The sequence below is a fragment of the Ochotona princeps genome, chromosome 1, assembly GCF_030435755.1.
Source record: "Ochotona princeps isolate mOchPri1 chromosome 1, mOchPri1.hap1, whole genome shotgun sequence".
Classification (NCBI taxonomy): Eukaryota; Metazoa; Chordata; class Mammalia; order Lagomorpha; family Ochotonidae; genus Ochotona; species Ochotona princeps.
The window spans coordinates 4674852-4696343 of record NC_080832.1 but is presented as its reverse complement, the minus strand read 5'-3'; the positions used below and the strand labels follow the sequence as shown (position 1 = coordinate 4696343).

The 21492-nt window shown below is 38.2% G+C and overlaps 1 protein-coding gene across 1 annotated transcript in view; it reads left to right on the top strand.

Annotated features, from left to right (window-relative positions):
• Window positions 1-21492, top strand: part of PACRG (parkin coregulated) — a 500526-nt gene that overhangs the window by 67323 nt on the left and 411711 nt on the right. Inside the window, exon 2 of the mRNA XM_058657480.1 lies at window positions 14415-14549. Within this exon, the coding sequence (XP_058513463.1) occupies window positions 14415-14549 (135 nt within the window). The remainder of the gene's footprint in view (window positions 1-14414; window positions 14550-21492) is intronic.

Below are 21492 nucleotides of genomic sequence, written 5' to 3'. Positions count from 1 at the left end.
AACTAATGGCATGTTAGTATTGTTCTGTTTGCATCCCTGTGGTTATTAATAAACTTGAGTACTTTGAAATTGTTAGCTGTGCAGTTTGTTATTCTTTGAAATCAATGTTCATTGCCTCTTTTTCGTGGCACTACTTCCTAATTCTTGTTGATCTGTTGGAATAATTATATTTTAGACACTAATCTTGTATCTTTTCTGCATGTGCGTATCACTTATGAATTTATGACTTGCCTTTTACTTCTTAAAATTTTGGCTGTTGACGAACAACCATTGTCAGTATTTTTAAAAATTGATATTGTTGTTTTCTTCCACATGTCTAACCATTAAAATGCTGGTATCCACAAATTTCCGGTAGAAAGTAAAAATAGTAAAAAAACAGAAAACAGACCAAAAAATTACCATTTTTTATAAATTACCTTTTTTATAATTCCAAAGCTTAGGCATTGTGAATTGAGCTGCTATCGGCATGGGGATACGGATACTTTACATGCTGATTTCATTTCATCTGGATGAATTCCCAGGGTGGGACAGCGGGGTCGTGTGGTAGCCCTGTTTTCAGGTATCTCAGGAATCTACATACTGCCTTCCCTGATGGTTACACTAGTTTACACTCCGGAAGAGCATAGTGAAGGGCCTCTCCCCATCCTCACCAGGATCTGTTGTTAGGAAGAGCTCAAGAAACTCAACCACAACAGTATGAATTGTCCTGTTAGGCAAAGTTAGCTGTAACTTTTTTTTTATTTAACCATTTTTAATATTATGTCATATATGCTAAAATATATAATATTTATAATTATGTAATATGTACACTGAGTTTTGCATATCCTTACCTACATTTTTTAAGCAGGGAAGCATATATTGATATTAAGTAACTTGAGATTTGTGTCAAAGACATGACTATATTCTAGAAACATAATTGTCCTGAAAACATATACTTTAGCTACCCTTTCTTCCTAATCATGTCACAGGTGCTTATCCACTGCCTGCTGGTGTCAAGAGCTGGACTAGAAGCAGATGGCATCCGGCTTTCCCATAAGTGACTCGATATTTTTAGCTCAGATCATCTTTCATATTTTTATTATGATACATTCACTAACATGTACCTTAGAGTAATTTTTTTCTCTCCCCCCCTCCCCACCAGACCACAGATATGATTTCTTCAGGAGAAACAGCTCTTGTATTTGAAGAAAAGAATATTTTACTTGCATGTTTAAACATTTGGGCTTCTTGCCCATTATTCTGAATTCCTTGAGCTGTGACTCGGCCGTGTCTGCGATCTGCAGCCACCTCTGTCATCTGACAGGCTTTCTTTTCCATGTTGCCGAGTCCAGAAGAAACTTTGTTTTAAGCCTTTTATCCATACTTGTTTACAGACTCCTTCCAACTTTTCACCTTTTCCTATTGTATCACAATCTCTTCTTTGTCAGAATTCTCAAATTTCTACTTTTTTGCTCTTAAAAATATTAGCTTGATCTTATTAGCAACTGATGTGTTTTGGTGTTCTTTGTTACACTGTTTTTCTTATTTTTCTGTTGTATTAGGTCCCCTTTGAATGCTCATCACTGAATAAATGAGTTGATTTTTCTCATCGGAAGTAGATTCCCAATTCTTTTTGTAGAGTCTAGCACCCTTTTGTACTTCAAATCCAAATTCTTCCCAGCTCCTTGCTGAAAGAATGAATGATGGCTGCAATTACCAGCCACAGATGTGTTTATTTTGGGTCCCTTCCTCCTCTGCTCTCAGTTCCCCAAATGGTGACTTTTGTTGTTTATTCCATTTGTATCTGGTCTCCTCTGGAACTGATCAAGCCCTCTCCCCTCTCCTCAGGCAGTCTGTGCTTGGCTCCTTCTGCCCATCAGTTTATCTCCTCGTGTTGGTGTAACCAAAGATTGTGGCTTGTTTTAATTCAATTAATATCATTGTATGCTTTCCAGAATAAAAAAAAGAAACAGGAAAAAATGTCCCTGTCCATGCAAGGACACATGTTTGAAATTTACCACTTGCTGGGCTTAAGGAACTCATGCAGACTGGGAAGAAAGGTGGTTTCTCCTACGTTTCTCTTACAAACTCAAGGCCTCCTGGCTGTTCTTTCCCATGTCACTGCATATTTGAAACAGGTTCAGGACCACGTTGTGGAAGAAATGGATGTGAGGAAACCTGTCTAAAACCGGTCTGTTCATGCGCACTTGCTGCTTTGTCTTGTGCTGCATTGCACAACTAAGGATCTTGGTTCAAGAAAGAAAATGCATATTTTCAAAAAAGAAAAAGAATAAAAAACAAGTAAAAATAATGCTCTTTACTTCTGAATAGGGAAGGATGCATTGTGATTTTTTCTAAGATAGGCAACATGATATTTAAGAATGTCTCCATTCTTTCTCCTTTCACATTTTTGACACACTTCTTTGTACTTTCTTTTTTTCTTGTTCCTTAAAGAATTTAAATCACAGCCAGGACGGTTAATACCCATGTAAATTACATGCGTTTTCAAAGTACTTGAAGTGTTCACTTTCTATACAAGGCAGAGAGACAGATAGACGAACAGACAAAGAATATACAAATGAAGCTTCCACTCCTCCAGTGCCCACAGTGGGCCCGTCTGGGCCAGCCAGAAGCTGGGCGATGGGAACTCAACATTTATTCAAGTAACTGCACCATCACCTTCCACGTCCCAGGGCATGGATCAGCAGGAAGTAGGAACTGGGAGTTGATCTGCACTCAAACCTCAGCACTTTTGATACGAGATGCAGGAGTCACCAGCTGGCATGGAGCTAATAAGGCAGACACCTGCTCCAGAAGTAGTTTATTCTAGAAGACACCAGTAAACTGATGGAAAATTAAAACTCTTTTTTGCACAATATAGTTTTTGTAAGTAGTTCCACAAAATTGTTTTCTATTAAATAACTAATTCTTTCTGGAGAATATGAATTTGCATCATTGGATACAAAGATTTGTCAATTTTCTGGTAAAATATGATCTATTACATGAAAATGGTAAGAGTCACCACACATATACAAGAATATCATCTTTAATTACTCAGTAAGAAGTAACTTTATAGCAAGACACAGAAGATGGATGTGGAGATGTGAACTAGCTACCAAGCTTTCAACATTGAAGGTGGTAGGGGGCTGGAATCTACTTTAAACTCTTGTCCCTTTATCTTCTCCTTTCACATTTGGCTCACTGATTTCTTTGGTCTTGGTGTGAGGTGTGACAGTGTATTAGCCAAGCTGTCTCCGTCATTCAGGCATTTTATCAGTTCCCCACGACAGATGCGAAATCGCGTGGTCTAAACGGAAGCCTGTGATGACTCTGGAGACAAGCTGATAGCAGGTGCCACACGTGGGCACTTAAACAGGTGGCCTTTTCTATATTTAGCTGAAAGAAGAGGACAGCTTCTGGGAACTGCTTCTTAGCTTTACCTGTCAAGATTTATTTCTGGCCATTTGATTATTGTATCAAATTTTTTGAGGAAAGCTTATAAATCTTTTCTTTTTCTCCGGCAGTGAAAAAAAATTAAAGAACGATTCCCATCCATTACTTTAAACAAAAATAAATAAATAAAATGCATTCAGAACAACCTCAGACTAAACAAGAAACAGTTTCCAATAGAATCCGAGTTCCAAGATGTTCCAGTTTAGTCATAAATCTTAAAATGACATGACTAATTTGTTCACCTCTCCTTGGATTTCCCTAAGTCATGCAGTTGTTGTAGAAGCATTTTGGCTGAGTGGACTCTACATTTATGTTATTGGAGCTTACTAGTACATGTGCAAGGCTGTGTTCATTATGTGAAGGAGCTCAGGAATAACCAAGCCCTGACTGCTGACCTGGGAGATGTTTCCATAGCCCTTCACTTCGTCCAGAGGAAAGCTTAGAGCTTTTGTGTACTTGAGCTTCAACTAAACTCTAGAAATGCACGAATCACCTGATGCTGTTGCAGATCCTCAATATTTGTTGGATTAATCGATGCATGTGTCAGCCTATAGAGGTGTGCAGGAACCTTAGAGGTCAGAAGTGCAATTTTAAATTGGACCTGAGAAGAAGCTGGGGGCACCCGGGGTCCGCTGGCTTTCCTGGGGTGCAGGGCAGCTCACCTCTCCTTGCTTCTGCTGAGCTAGCTTGCATCCTTCTGGAAACAAGACATCAAGTGAGGAAGCTTTCTTTACTACAAATGTCTTCAAAGTTATGGTATTTGTTCAACTTTTGATGGAAATGTCTTACTTGTACAATTTATGAGGTACAGTGCAATATATCAAAGTATTTACTGTATACATGCTCAAGTCAAGTAGCTTTTACATTTCCTTTTTCTGTCTTCACTTGGGGGTCTGACAGCTACTCCCTATATAAATTCTATATATAGACTATGTAGACTCTATATATACTCCATACTATATATACTTTATATAGAGTATACATACTTTATATAAAGTACATACTTTATATATACATACTCTATATACTTTATATATAGAGAGTACATATGTAGTCTATATAGAGAGGAATATATACCTATATGTACTGTAAAGTATATAGAATGAATTATCATAAAATATATTTTAATTGAAATAATTATCATTTTCTCTGTATTATTATTACGTGTATATCATAGTGCTTTCATTCTGCCTATCTAAACAATTGCATTAAACGTAACTGTTCTTCTGTAATCCTGATATGACAATGCTAACATAAAAGTTACACTCATAGTGCACATAGTATGAGCCTAGCTTATATTTATACTAGCTATGTTAAAATTGTGCAAGCACTTTCAAATAATCCTGTAATTTAACTATTTTAGAAGCCTAAAATTTCAGCCAGATTTTCCCATTTGTGCAAGTGAATTTCAAAATAGGAAGTGTGGAGTTTATTGTCAGAAATGTCATATAATGGATAAAAATGAATTTTTCTCATCAAATGAATTTTTAGTTATATAGCTAAGATATTAATCACCCAAGTCTAAGAAATACACTAAAATTCTAGACAAGCAAGATCTAACTGCAATGTTTGTAAATATAGGAATCTTGTGAATAACATTTTTCTTTGATATTTGCTTCTGATTAAAATTGTACATAGTTTAGATTTTCAGATAATTACAATTTTTATCTATCTGAATCCATTGAAAAGTATAGGTACTTGGAAAAGACTCTGTAATATTTCCTTATTAAGAAAAAAAAATTCCTCAAATCCAAGAAGGTTGTGGAATTCGACCTATATTTTTATGGTGCCTATCACAGTCTAATTTCTCTTGTAAAACTGAGGGGTGCATTCTTATTTTTTCCGCTGAATTACAGTTCTCAAGGATAATTGGACTTTTAGTCTTCAACAATATTAAACCCAGTGGCTCATGAGTGTTGTCAATATTTTTTCAGTGAGTCAATTAGATGAAATCTATAATACTTTACTCTTTTTCTATGAATGATAGGAACCTAGTTTTATTTGTTTCTTTTTATTTGTTTCTAACACTAAAAATTTTATGTTCTTCAGCATTTTAGATGACTGTGTTAGCGATGTGTGCTTATTCTGTTTTAATCCATCCCATCGTGATAGCCAGTTGAAGTTCTTCTCTTTCCACATCTCCAATTCCCCATTAATTTTGTCCTGTTTCTGCCATCCCACCTTACTCTGTTTTTTCATCCCATGAAATAGAGGGCCATCTTCTGAGCAGAAGCCTCTGATTCTGCTCCTCTTCTCCTTTCCTTCAGCTCTGCAGGCTCATTTGCATCCCATCATGCCACTATCGCTGTTAAACTTTCAGATGCATACATTCAATCCTGTTAATCAGCTTTCTGTATCATTAAAAAAGTATCTATTTGATTGATTCATATACTTCTATGATTTACATAATCCCTTTACCATTTCTTGTGACCATTTTAACTCTTCTTCCTATTCTGTAGAATCCCTTATTGTTAAATATCCAAGTAATGCCTTGCACTGTCAGCCTTTTCCTATCGTATTCTCTCTCTCTGGGAACTGTTGCCAGTTTTTGTAGGTTGAATATACCACTTGACCACTGCTGTAGTGCTGCAATACCCCAGATTTTATGGTTGGAACATGATTTGGATTCTAAGCTGATACAAAACATTAAACCCCGAAGTTACAAGGTGACAACACAAGTAAGTAGAACCTTCATCCAATGATAGTGTCTACCAGGTGTGCCCCATGGGAGATCCTTAGGTTACTGGCAATATGCCCTCAAAAGGTAGTTCTTATGAGAGGGTTGTTATTAAATCTTAAGCTTCCGGGTTTGCCAAGTGATCCTTTCTCCATCATTGTGATCTGCCAACCTCATTAGAAACTGGCCTCCAGTTTTGAACTTGAACCTCCAGAACTAAGAGTCAAATAAACCTGTTTTCCTTCATAGAGAGCTTGCATAGACCTTTTCTTGTAGTAGTGAGAAGCTGATTCATCATGACTCTGCTCCACACCTAGTTTGCCGTTGTCCAATGACTCACTCTAGTTGTTGACTCTGCTCTACGAGGCTCCACATCTAGTGTGCCATTGTCCAGAGGCTCACTCTAGTTGTTGATTACACAGGCATTTCAGCAAAGCATGAAGAAATATCTGATTCCAATCCAGGGCAGGAATATGGCTTGTTAGGATGTCTACATACCATTTTAGAGTTCTAGAATTAGCTCCCAATTCCACCTGCCTGTGGATGCAGGTGGTGACTGAAGTCATGCGGAACCTGTCACCCACATGGTTGAGGTCCCAGCTCCTTCCTTTGGCTTTGCCCTGCCACAGCTGTTGTGGGCATTTCGGGAGTGAACCAGGGGGCAGGAGATCTCTTTATGTCTGTCTGTCTCACTCTCCCTCTCCCTGGGTGTCTCTGCCTTTCAAATAAAGTAAAAAAATATTTAAGATATGCCAATATATGGTATTTGCTATATTTTTGAAAATTTTAGAATGAGATGCACAAGTTGTTAATAAGTTTTGGAATTAAAAATGATTTAACAAATCCCCCCCAAATGCTTTTTGGTTGTTTCTTTTACATATACAGTTTAGAGGAGACTATTTAGAGCTTTCTGTTCTCAAAATACGAATCTCATCTCTGCTACTAGCTCTTCTTATTCAATCAGTCGCATATCCTGTGCAATATTCCTTTATATTTTTGCCTAAATCGAACCATCAAGGATAGTGATTGAGGGTATTTTCTAGAAAGAGATAGAGTTCAAATCGCTTTCCTACTATTTACTAACATTGTGATTTTTGGAAGATGATTTGAGCTCTTTGGTTTTCTGAAAATCATTTCATATGACTTTGTTGAAAATGGATACCAATAAAGTTCGTAAAACAATGAACACAAATTAGGGGGTTTGTTACTGCTCTTGATGAGGCCCTGACTCAAGGTCTGTGACCGCTCATTCCTGGACCATGGCAATGGAGTCCAGACTGCTCATCTTAAATCTATATTGTCCTCACTCCAGGCCATCCTATTAGATTGAAGGGGAATAATCTTCCTAAAATAGGTGACCCATATAGTTTGAAGATCTCCCTGCTACCTGGTATTACCTGCAGTGCCTGAATTTAAAGGATTTTGTAATATATCTATCTATCCACATATACAGAATACTTATTGAACTATGTATTTGATATATAAGATTCATCTTTTCTAGATGTTGTTATGATATATTATTATATTTTTAATTGGTGTGTTTGTTATGCTCACTTTCCTTCGAAGTAGAGCTCACTTTTGTAAGGTTGGGGTACCTTATCTATTACAATGCAATTGGCTTACTAAACAAATTTTCTACACATTTCTTTTCTTGTTCATTTGGTGTAATTGTAAAAGTTCTGGTATATTAAACAATTAGAATGAGCAAATGGATTGGACACTGAATTTTCAGGTGTCTGTCCAGGTAGATGGCAATAATTGTTCCAGTACTAGTACTAACAGCCTAAGGAACTCCGAGGCGGTATAAGGCTTGCCCATGACCCACATAATAGCAGTGGTCTCATGAATTGAAATTTCAGGTTGAAGCTGATAAAGCAAAAAATCCTTATCTCTTCACTTTATTGTTTCAAAGTGTTAGTAAGTTGACTAAATGGACCAATTAGAATGATATAATGTAGATTTCCCAGTTGAAATAAAAGTCTTAATTTTTAAAAGCTCTCGTTATGTTAAAGAATAAAAGTAATGAATAGGAATTTTCAAACTGTCTGATAAAGAATTTTAGAGAGCCTTAAATGTCTTCCTACTTACTATTATTAGTTTTGTGACCACATGACAGACACCATGATCCAAGCCCTAAATCCATTATAGCACATTCGATAAATGCAGATACAGAAAGTGCTCTGTCATCTGCAGTCATTTCAAATGGCATTCAATATCTTGCTTCCCAAGTGCATTAGCTTTTATTAAAAGCATTCTGCTGCAGCATCCATTCTTTCTAATTGGTTTACGGATTGCCCTCACCATTCAAGCAAATCTTAATTGTATTTCCCCCACAAATCTCATTTGATTTATGGTTACTTATTTGCTTTATGTTATTTATAATAAATTGGAGTAAAGTTCTTAAGACACGAAATAAAATTTAGAGTTCTTCCTTTCCCATAAACATGGATCTTACCAAAAGATTCTTTACAATATTTTGCTGGTTTCAAATGTTGTTAGTCAAGCTACAACCATCTGTGTCATTGCCAATACTCTTAATGTTTGTTACCTTTCCAGAGTAAATTGTATTTCAGTTGGTTTTTATGAACATATTTTTGGAGTTATTTAGAATGAATTGTGTATGGTTTATTAAAAATAAAAGCAATGTCCCTTTGTAAAATTTAGATGTACAATATATGTACAATAAAATAGGTCTAGCCACACAGAGACAAATAATTTGTATAAAATTTCACAATTTCATGCTGCATGAAGAGATCTAATTGAGAATATTCCAGTTGATTTTGCAAATCACAACTTTTTGAGATGACAGGAGTTTATTTAGAAGAGCAAAAATTTTTAAAAGTTAAAAATAAGGAAGCAACAAGAGTAAAAAAGATATAACAGATACTCAAGAAAATATAACCTTGTTGAGCTATCACACATCAGCATGAATTATTTCATAAAAATTTATGAATTAGGATTATCCACATAACTGTAGGCATGAGATAATTTCTGTAGAGAGTACGTGAGTGTTTGTGGAAGGAAAGAAGTGTAAGTTGCTGTATCAATTTATAATATACCTTCCAGGCTTCCTTAAGGTGGCTTATTTTCCTTTCTTGAAAAGTTTCAGTAATTGGAATTTCCAGTTCAGAATCAGAGAGATTGTACTGTATTCCAGATGACACATAAAAATAACAACTGATTGTAAAAGAAATAACAGAAAAGAAAATGAGGACAGATAAATAATCTCAAGTAGATTTTAGGGTAGTAATATAATTTGGAGACTTATAACAAAAAATAAGTATTAGACTTCTAGAACAACTTGGAAGGAGTGGTTAACAGATGATGGTGTTTTTATAGCACCTGAACAATGTTGTCGTTGAAAACAAAAAATGAAGCATTGACACTCTCCCTGTTCTCATGGGAAACGTTAAGGGACCCCAATACCTGCATTATTAATGGATACCACTTGGGGCCAGCAGTACCTAGAGACTTAATTCTCTTCTAACTGGAGTAGTGCCAGAGGATGCCTAGTGGAGAATGGGGAATTTCGCCACTGCCAAAAGGAAATGAGGCCACTCTTTGTTGTCACTGTAGGTAATGTGGGTCAGTGATGAGGCACTTGTACCCCTCCCAGCCAGGGTAATACAAGCAAAGGATTAGAGGGTACTGGGAAGGCCACCCTCAGTCAGTGCTAATGAAGTATTTCCTTCTGTGGAGCCAGTAGGGCCAAGAAGGGAACTAAGTCAGCAGCAGCAAGATGGTCCCCTTCCATGTAGCCCTGGCAGAAGGACGTCAGAATACACAAGCTAGAGAGAAGGTTTAAGACCTAGAGGTTTTTAATACACCAAATGTTCAGGCTTCAATAGAAACACTAGTAAATCATCCAAGAAATAGGAAGATTTCAAAGTGATTCGAACAACAGCAAGCGATGGACGGCAACCCTGAGACGACAATTTCAGTTGTCTTTAAAAACAGCTGTGTGCTGTCCTTACTCCAGAATGCTTCAAAAAGCAATTATAAATATCTTGATAATATATTATTTCAGAAGATAAATAGAAAACATAAAGAAGGACCAAACAGGGAGGAAAAAGGATCAAATAGGAATTTTAAAACTGAGAAGTACATTAACTACTATTAAATTTAAATGCAAACATTTGGGATCTGCAGTGGAATGGACGGGGCACATGTAAAAATCCTTAAAGATGCAGATAGAGTGGTAGATATTACAAAAAAAGAGTAACAATTATGATTAACCTGAGGCAACTGTGAAACCACAAAAAAAAGTTAGCTTTGTGCCACTGAGATCACACCTAGAAAAGTAGTAAAATGTAGTGGAGAATTAAGCCTGTGATACAGAAGGGTCTGAAGCTATGTCTTTGCAAAAGTTAAAGAAGAAAAAGAAGGAAGCAGGGGGATTGAGAAGGAGAGAGAGGAAGTATACTTATCATCTTAGAACTGTGCTTATGAAATCTATCTCCTCTGTATTAATAAAATCTCTTTAAAAATAAAATGTATGACTTTAAAAAACAAGAAATGATGATAAAGTCCTAGATGTTTGCAAAATCCAAAAACCTACAGATTCAGAAAATTGGGTCACATTCAAATACCAACAGATGAAAGGACTGCGTGTCGAAGCACATCATACTGAAACACTGGAGCTCAGAAGACAAAGGGAAATCCTGAAGTCCTGAGAAGAACCTGGGGCTTTATAGAAAACAGAAAATGGTGGGCTTTGTTTAAATCAGAAGCCTTGGAGGCTAGAGGAAGTTGGCACAATATTTTTCAAATGCTAAAAGAAATGATCCATGAATCCAAAAATCCTTTGTTCAGCTAAAATACAGTATCAAAAATAAAAAGGAAGTCATAAATTGAGTATAACTAAGAGAATTTGACCCAGCAAATCTACTCCAAAAGAATGCCTGTGGAAGTTTTCTCAACAAAGAAAAAATTAAAAAAGAAAAAAGAAAATGAAAAGACCTTGTGATATCACAAGGGAAGAAAGAACACAATAAAATAATGACAAATACAGAGGTCTTTCTCTTTCCCCTGGGGTCTTATAAGTAATATTTGACAGTTGAGACTACTGAGGTTTCTGATACAGTTCTAAATGTATGTAAAAAAAACTTCAGATGATTATAAAGAGCTGAGGGCAATGAGAAATACAGAAAGTTAAGGTTTGTACACTTTATTTGAACTGGTGAAATTAACACACAGTAGATGTTGTTCACTGTGTGTGTGCAAATGTAACGTCTGACAAATGACTTGAACGTTGTGTGCTGAGATATCCTTAAGCAGAATAGGAAAAAAAAGCAATTTTGTATGTGTTCAAGTAACACACAGGAGAGCAGGAGAAACAAAATAAAGCAAAATAGACCAAAGATGAAACAAACCAAAAAAAATGGCATGGTATATTTAAACTAACACATTGATAATTACATTGACTGTAAGGAGTTTAAATATATTAATGAACAGATATAAATTGGTGAAACTTGTTTAAAACTGTCAATCAGTGGTGCATTATTTACAAAACAACTCATTTAAAATAGAATTGTATAGTCAAATAGACAATAAGATGAAAGGGAAAGTGATATGTGAAATGAATATTAATCAAAAAATTATGCTGATTTCGAGGCATACTAACCACTGTATGTGACACCTGTATTCCATAGGGGTGTTTGTTCACTTCCAAACTAGCTGCCTGTTAATGCCCTGGGAAAAGCAATGTAGGGTGGCTCAAGTTCTTGTGTGCCTGTACCCATATGAGTGACCCATATGGCTCCCAGCTTCAGCCTAGTGCAGTCCTGAACTTAAATACAAGAAATTTGGTGGAGCCTTTATGACACAATGGGTTAAGCCACTTCCTATAATGCCAACATCCCACATGAGTACTGGTTTGAGTCTTGGCTGCTTCACTTCCTAGCTGTCTCCCTGGTAATGCACCTGAGACAGCAGTAGAAGAGCACCCAAGGGTGACTGGGACCCTGTACCCCTGTGAGAGAAGATGATGAAGCTTCAGGCTCGATCTGGCCTTGTCCATGTGGCCTTCTGGGCAGTGAACCAATGGATGAAAGATCTCTCTCTTTCTCTGTCTCTCCCCCCCCCTTTCAAATAAGTAAAAATATATTTTAAAAAAAGAAAGTTGAGATGGCTATCAGATGAATTCTAGGGGAAAACAATTCACCAAGAACTGAAGGATGTAAAAAAGGGGTGAATCCAGGGACCTGGCACATTGAACCCAAGTGTCTTCCTGCTAAGAAGACGTGGGAATCCAAAGTGTGTATACACCAAAGGGCAGTGTCATCCAGTATAGGAAGTGAATTCTGATGCACTGAAAGGATTGATGACAAGCTGACACTTCAGCAACTGTCATAAAATCCATCAGGAAATCTGCAGGGATACTGAAGGACGCAGCAACATCATCAGGGAACGGGAGCAGATCCACATGTGCGGAACACTCTAACCTGCAGCACAGTGCGTCCTTGTTTCAGGGGGCCAGAGATATATTATGTCCTCTAGAGTAAACTCAAAAATTAAGAAAAAAAATACAGTCACTTCTAAATAACTCATGATCTTAAGGGCAGGTAATAATACATGGTTCTCAATTTTGTCAACATCGATAACCTTTTGCAATAGTTCCTCTAGCTTCCCAGGATATTAACATTGGGGTAGTTACATAAGTGGTATATATATATCTCCCCATTATATCCTGCAATTGCATGTTCATCTATCATTAAGTCAATACAAATTGTATAAGTTTTTTTTAATTATTTATTATTTAACTTCATTAATTACATTGTATTATGTGACACAGTTACATAGGTACTTGGGTTCTCCCCCCCCCTCCCCATACCCTCCCACCATGGTGGATTCCTCCACCTTGTTGCATAACCACAGCTCAAGTTCAGTTGAGATTCCCCCATTGCAAGCGTATACCAAACTGAGAGTTCTGCTGATCGGTCATCAGTGGTCCACAATAACAGGAGACACATGGATGTACATACCCACTATGTACATGTTTTGCTATGATGTTCTGTATGTATGTATGTGTGCATCCAGAGTGAATACATATGGCTAATTTTCTACCTTGAGATCATCTTCTGTCATTTTTTTTGAGATTGTTAAAATGGTGCCATATTGACAGGCATATCTTTTAACTAATTTGTTGTCAAAACTTAAATCTTGGTTAAATGTGTTGGCAAAATTCGCCTGCTGCCTAAATCTGAGAAGTTCAAGAGTCTCAGCTCCAGTTTGCACAGCAATGCAAGAGGTGCAGCTGTTCTCCCTGGCTTGTATGGATGAACCTTCAGCTCTGACGTGCCCCACGTAGTTGTCAGAGGCATGTGCTTACTCTGCAGCTGAATGGATCTAGCTAAGCACGGTGGCTAACAATTCGAGTACCAGGACAGACTCAAGTCTTAAGTAAGTAGTGCAGTTGCTTCCTGCTGATGACTCGCAGTGTCACTGAGGCTGTCCCTTAATCAGATATGGAGGGAGGATCCTGTGCTGGGTAATAAACAATGAATGCCAGTGAACGTCTTCATGTTACCTCATTCTGTAGCTCCTATTTGGAAATGACCAGAATTATCTAAAGTCTTCATCTCTCACTTTGAATTTTGAAACCTACTGAATTAGTACAGATGCAAAATTACAAAATTAAAAGATGTACTCAGAGTGAAAATCCTTTAGGAAAAGTTACTTAATGAAAATTTCACAGTTTTGAGAGTGAGATTCTCATCTAGTCTGTTCCAATGTGTCTTTCCCATGCTTTCATGTTGCCGAATGTAAATTGACACACACATGGTAAACTGCCTTTTCTTTCTAAATTTTCCAATTTTGTCACTTTTTATAGTTTCATTGTGAATATCCTTGAGACCATATGCCACCATTTGTGCATATGTAAAAATATGGCAAGGAAAAAATATTTCAAGTGTATTACTTTCATATTCCACAAAGTATAACAATCTGAGATTAAAATTTAGTTAACAGAAATGTTTGAAGTTTTAACACTCTGAATTTAGATACCACTATTAAAATTTCCCTTTAACGTGAAGTCATGATAATCTTCCTTTTAAGAAGGTAATTTCTAGGAATGCTTTTCAAAGAAGCTTGAAATAATGCCTGTAAAATAATTTCCTATCCTAAATTTTTATATTTATATGAGATGCCATTGTGTCTTACTATCACATATTTTGATTTTCCTGCATTCCAGTATTGTTATTCAAAGTGAAGTCTTTACAAAATCTTGAATAACAAAACATCCCTTTCTCTTTTTTAAGTGTATTTAAAAACTTGATTTCTGTTTTCTTTCTTTTTTTCCTTTCAGGTGAGAGGCCCTCCAACTGCTGGGGCATTTAAAGAACGACCAACCAAGCCCACAGCGTTCAGAAAATTTTATGAGCGAGGAGACTTCCCGATTGCCCTTGAGCATGACTCGAAAGGAAACAAAATAGCCTGGAAGGTAAGTGAGGGCACAGCTGTGACAGCCAGCTGTGCCTGCTGGAGTGACATCTCCCATTGCCATGCAAGCTTGGCTGCTAAGTAAATAAGCCCGCTCCTGTCTGCGCAAAGGAAAGCTGGTGGGTTAGCTCTTGGAGAAAGCCCCGGGTGTCAGCGGTCCACCTTGGCTAACAGTTACATCAGTCTGCAAAGGGGGAAGTGACGGAGTTGCTTTGCCTTGGAGAATTGTCTGCTGCCCCATTCATCTCTATTTTTATGAGAACCTGGCAGCCCGGGCCGGTTTCAGGCAGTCCATCAAATGATGGAACTGGCAGAGATACAGAGAGCAACAGCCATTTATCTCCCCCAGATTTCACCTTCCTGCAGGACACTTCCAAATGGAACCTTTAATTACCTAAATGGATGGGTCAGGATTGCGTGCTCGCTGGAAATGCAGAGTAGAATAGAGAGAAGCAGGGCCTTCCTCCCAGGCTGCTCTGCCCGCCGCGGGGCTGTCAGACGTGCCCTGGGAGCAGCCGACCTCCACTGCCGAAGCCATTGCAGCACCGACATTCTTCTGACAAAAGGTTAATTGGCTTCAAAATAAATGTATTGCCTAATGACTCCATCCTAATGTGGCTGTGTTTCTTTCTAAAAGGCCGGCTGATGTTATTTGTAAAAACTCGCCAATCTCTTAAGTGGAGGAGGCTTTTACATTTAATTTGAAAAATGAATGCTGATCTCCCACCAGCTTCTGCTATTTAATTATTTTCGTCATCGGCCACTTTGCTTTAGGTGATATTTATCAGCCAGAAGGGCTTTCTCTGCCTGCCAACAACAAAGCGGCTATACCCGTGTGAGTGTCACCTCCGGTGGAGGGGAGAAAAGGTTTTGAGCAAAAGACAGGTAATTCAGGCCATTGACACCTCGACTAGGAAGTCCATAGCCATTCTGAGGGCAAATGGAGGCCCTGTCTGTAATTAGGAAATCACGAGATTAAGGAATTTGTCCAAGCAAATAGGTATCCAAATGAACTATCCCTCTGCTAAGACTGAAAGACATTGTTGGAATTAGCTGAAGAATACCTTTAAAATTTCACCACATTATTACCAAATATTTCTGAATCTTGAGCAATCAACTGATATTTGATTATTGAATTTAGGATTATTCCAAGTCCTAAGAGAAGCCTTGTGGTATCCTTGTCATTAAATTTTGTCTTCAGTTTTGTAAGGGGAGGGAATGAAGAGTTACAAATGTTATCTTTTTTTATTATCATCTCTGTTTGAATGTGAATTTGATATATAAAAACATGCTTACAATAGGAAAACTATATAACATGTGCAGCCACTTCTGATATCTTGGTTTTATAACATAAGTGCTAGTTCAATGTTTTGACATGATTTGGAGATTTATTTATATTTGATGACTTACATCAGCTTTTTTTATTTGTTTATCTATGTGAAAATCACCTGGATTTTCTGTTTGCTTGTCTGTGTACTGACTCACAGATTCAGGATAGTGAGCGGGGTTCTCAAAACCCTGATTCCTGTTGTGTAAAATAATATGCCTTAATTCTTTGTGAAAAGTGATCTGTGGTTTATTGCTGTCTTAAGTAATTATAGCCTACATGTAAATTGTATTAGTAAAAGGAATTTGTACAGACATTGTGATCATTTGAGGAATGACTTTTAGAAGTGTCAGAAGACCAGAAATACTCATCTGGAAAGTAAGTTATTAATAAGAATTTGAGATGTATCATTTTGCCTTATCTTTGATGGCCCAGCAGTAAGTAGGGTTATAAAAGGCTATAAACTGCTTTTCTTTTCATGATTGTATTAATTTTTTGAGTACTATTATTATAGTACTGATTTAGTAGGATGAAAACTAATAATATGGAGGAAATAGTTTATTTCCTGTCACTGATAGTAAAATGGCATAAATTTAGAGAAGCATCTTGTTCTAGAACCTCAAGACTTCTGCTATTTAGAGCTTCGCTACTGTTTTCAAGTCTTCCCACTACACTGACATTGATATTAAACATAGGTTTTTGAACAATCCCTGAGCATATCCATGCTTATTCCTTGGTGTATTTACTATGGGGGCAGTTTGGTGCTACAGAGGGGTGGAGGACTTTGTGAATATGCCAGGCACCTGGAAAGTTAAAGGAACCAGCAGCACTTTCCCCCACCCTACCCAACAAAAATAAAAGCAGCAAAATCAAAACCCTGTACAATATTCTCCAGCACCCCGTGGGATTCCCTGAGGCCGCCAAGGAAGAGTGTGATGCCTGAAATGGGGTACATTGGTGATAAGATGGTCTACTTCTTGGTCAGAATCTTAGGAGGCCTGTGGCTCTGAAATCCTCGGGACTCCCTGCTTCAAACCATGATGAAGGCTGTCGCAGCCTGTAAAGGGGCATTTCCGTGTGTAAAGTTTCCAACCTGAGGCTCCCTGCCCAAGGTGTCCCTCATCCCCTTGTGTGTTTTCTGGCTTACCTGAAATGAACAGTGTCATGTTAGAAGCACCGTCCATTCTAGCAACACCAAAGGCTTTCTATGGTAACATCAGACATGAAATCGGCTAGAGGCAGAAACTGGAAACATCAGAGATAGGTAAATGTCTTCGCATTTTTAGGGTTCTCCATCTCAGGCTGAGCTGTTGAAATAGTTCGGTGTTCGTGGCCTTTGTTCCAGATGCCAAAACACCCCAGCTGACTGAGTTCTGCCCCGTCCCGTGCAGCCTGCCTCTCACAGTGTCTCTAAGGATCAGAGCAGTGGCAATACAACCTTGTTCAGTGGCGGAAATGTTCTCTATGCACACTGTCTCAGTCCAGTGCAACTGGCCATATGTGGCTGTTAAGCACTCTAAGTGTGCCTACTGGGACTGAGGACCTGAATTTTAATTAGTTTTAATTAATTTTAATTTAAATAGCCACATGGTAACCATATTAAACTGTACAGCTCTAGATTAAAATAATGGCAGTCAAAAACTAAGTGCCTGAATCATCCACTACCCAAATAAAGGAGTACTGCTATGTGCTTGCCTTTTGGTGTGTTTCCCAGAAATTTGCTAGTACATATGAGAAAAACTTTTGTTAGTCCTTGTAACAAAATTTTCTATGTGGCTTATTGATGGGAAGACCACTAGCTAAGCAGGTTGAATGCTGTATATTTGATTCAGAATATGAAATCTCCCAGAAATGTCCTGAAATATACTTTGAAAAAAATTCATTGATTTCTAATCATGGTTGAATAATTTCTGGTAATTAATTATAGCCATTTGGAGGTGTAAAAATTACTTAAATAAAGCATTCTCATCTGTTTCTTTTTCTGTATTTTTCTTGACTCTGCTAATATGTGGGAAATGTGACTGCTTATTGTCTTGCGGATGTCTTCCGCAGTCGCGTTATAGGCACTACTGTGGCAAAGGGCTAAGCAGTCTGGGTGAGTCATCAAGCAGATCCCAGTTGTGAGCTGTGCGAATATTCAAAATGTATTCTAATGATCAGTTCCCCAATCTCCCGGGACATGAGTCACACCCTTCTGAGGACTGTGACGGGATGGGAGGCAGATCCTACTGTAAGTTTCTACGTGGACATTTTATAGAGGAAAAATGTTTTATCTACTTGCAGAATATTTGGCATATTTCTCTACCTCTTCTTCATGCAAATGTAGATGGAGAGAATTTTTGAATTTCAGTAAAACTAAAGGATAAAGCTGGAATCGAGGGGAGACAGTGACATTTGTTCCCCACTTCACCCACAGGTATCCTTCATTGCCACTCCAAGCTGGGTGTCCAAGTCAGCCTCGGTGTAAGACTTCCTCCCCGCGGTTCCTGCTTTCCCGCACCCCCTTCTAGTTCTCCTTCATCCTTTCTTCCTTCCAATCCCTGCTCCTCCTCCTCATTCTCCTTTAACTCCTCCTTCTCTTAAACTTACCCTTCCTTCCTTTCATCTCTCTGTCACTTTTAGGAATTCGTTTTCCCCTATAATTTTTCCAAAACTAATGCTTTGAAGATGAGCCAAGAGCCCACTCAGGTTCTCTAAGTCGTATGTAGAATTTTCCAAGTGAACTTGAAATCACAATCATTGCTTACACACTTAATACAGAAAACAAATCTTAGGTTGCACTATGAGATTCATCATTTTGTTATGAATTCCAAGTCATTGTTTTAAATAATGTGCAATACAAGATTTTTTAAATGGACGCTTCAGTAGAAGCCTCAAGAGACAGTTACAGAAAAACATCATAGGCACATTACAATTTTTAAAAAAACCATATAGTGTTATGAGCTATTCAACTACCCTTGAGGTTTTTATCATTTATGCATTATAATTTTTTACCTTTATCTTAAATGTAAATAATTTTTAAGAATCACTTTTTTAAAGCATTATACTGTTGGTAGCATTTTTCATGTTAGTATATATTAATACAAAGAGATCAGACTGAATGTAGTTCCTAGATACCACCCTAAGGATGTAAAAATCACTTATTTTGAAATAATTCAACAATATCATAAGCATGAGAACGCACTTGGATAACTTCTTCTCACCATCAAAATGTGTCTCCTTCAGTGACCTGTGGGAGACATGAAAGTGCAACTCCACTGAGACCGTTTCATTAGCAAGCAGTTATCTCATGATTAAAGCTTGCATTGCAAGACTTTGCTGTATGAGAGTCATGACTTTGATCTAAATTAGTATTCATGTCATCAGATAACCACAAACACTTTCCTAATACTTTTTGTCAGTTATCATTTATATGAGCATATCGCTGGCATGTTATTTATATCCACATCATTTCAAAATGTGTCATCTTACATGAGCTATATGACATAGAAAATTAGCAAATTGAAGAAAGATGACAGAAAAACAGATCGGACCTAAAAGCTAGCCAAAGTTTAGGTTAAAGAGCAAAGGCGTACGCTGAACTGCTCTCAGGTGGAAACCCTAGCCTCCGTGTTTCTGGATGGTTTACTCCTTTGGGTGCCCTGCGTTGTCTGTGGAGTGCAGGAAAGGCATGCTAGTGCCGGCTGCTACTACCCCGCACACTTTTCCAGGGCCATCCACGATGCACTTTCGTGTAACTATAATGTAACAATGATTTCTGTGATTGTTAAACATTTTTTTTTAAAGTGTCTATTTCTACTTGAAAAGTAGAAGAAGAGGAGAGAGAGAAACACATACTCTTTTTTTTTTTAAGATTTATTCAGTTTATTACAAAGTCAGATATACACAGAGGAGGAGAGACAGAGAGGAAGATCTTCCATCCGATGATTCACTCCCCAAGTGAGCCGCAACAGGCCAGTGCACGCCGATCCAAAGCCGGGAGCCTGGAACCTCTTCCAGGTCTCCCGTGCGAGTGCAGGGTCCCAATGCATTGGGCCGTCCTCGACTGCTTTCCCAGGCCACAAGCAGGGAGCTGGATGGGAAGTGGAGCCGCCGGGGTTAGAACCGGCGCCTATATGGGATCCTGGGGCCTTCAAGGCGAGGACTTTAGCTGCTAGGCCATGCCACCAGGCCCGAAACACATACTCTTAAGAGGCAGTACTGGGCCAGTCAAAGCCAGGAGCCAGAGCTCCTTCTGGATCTCCCATGCGGCTGGCCAGGACTCAAGTCTGCCTCTTAGAATGTGCATTAGTGGGAATCCAGAATCAGGAGGCGAGCCAGGGCTCAACCTCAGGCACTCCATGACTGACTGTTAGCAGTGTTTTGAAGAGACCATGCTACTGTATGGTCCTTTTCAATTATAAAGCTGAGTGAAATGTTGTTTCATTCTCATGAAAATATCAGTATTTTTTAGATGGTCACAAAACATTCCAGAGAATAAATATTGTGTGAAAGCTTGCCAAAGAGATCAACTCTTATATGAGCAAATGGGCCTAGGAGCAACAGCAGGGTTGAGGGACCTGCTGCATGAGGACGGAACTACTGCCAGAGACTGCTGCTTTGATGGCCCACATCGCTTGTTCCCTGAGGCTTAATTTCAAAATGACAAGTTCATTTCTATTCTAAATCACATCCATTTGTCCAATTTGAATAGCAATGAAAAAAAAATGCTGTGCATGAGCCCAGCAAGGTAGCCTAGTGGCTAAAGTCCTTGCCTTGCACACGCCAGGATCCAATACGGGCACCGGTTCTAATCCCGGAGGCACCCCCTTCCCATCCAACTCCCTGATTGTGGGCTGGGTGGGCAGTTGAGGACAGCTCAATGCCTTGGGACCCTGCACCCATGTGAGAGACCCGGAAGAGGCTCCTGGCTCCCAGCTTTGGATCGGCACAGCTCTGGCCATTGTGGCCACTTGAGGATTGAATCAACAGATGGAAGATCTCCCTCTCTGTCTCTCTTCCTCTCTGTATATCTGACTTTCCAATAAAAATAAAAATTTTTAAGTGCTGTGCGTATGTTAAATCCCTGAGTCTTTGAAACCTCCACTGGTGATGGCGTGCACAACACTTTGAGTTCTCTGTGAACTGATGAAGATGTTTAGAATTCCTTTGCTCAGATTCCCACTTTTTTTCAATTTATTTCAGTTCTAAGCAGCATTGGTATTCATGAACTATAAAAAACTCTGTCAGTGTGACTGTTTTCATTGACATAAGTGATAATTTCCTAGTGGGAGAAACAGTTATTGAATATAATTATTATTAAAATGTGCACTAATTTTCTCACAATTAAAATCAGCCCCAAACCATGATAGCTCATTACTGTAAACATTATTGCATTTTAAAATAAGTCACACTGTGTCTTGATACCTGATCTGTTCTCTTTCAGCATAGTCACAGGATTCCACATTTTGATTTATAATTTAGTCCCTTGGCACTTTAATTTTCTCATGCTTCCGTTTCTTAAGACTTCAAAAATTGGTGCTGTGCCTCTTGCCCCTAAGGTAGCTCTTATGTTGAGTTTTGAAATCTTGTAGGCAAATTTATCAAAATTGAATAATTTGTGTCACTTAAGGAAAAA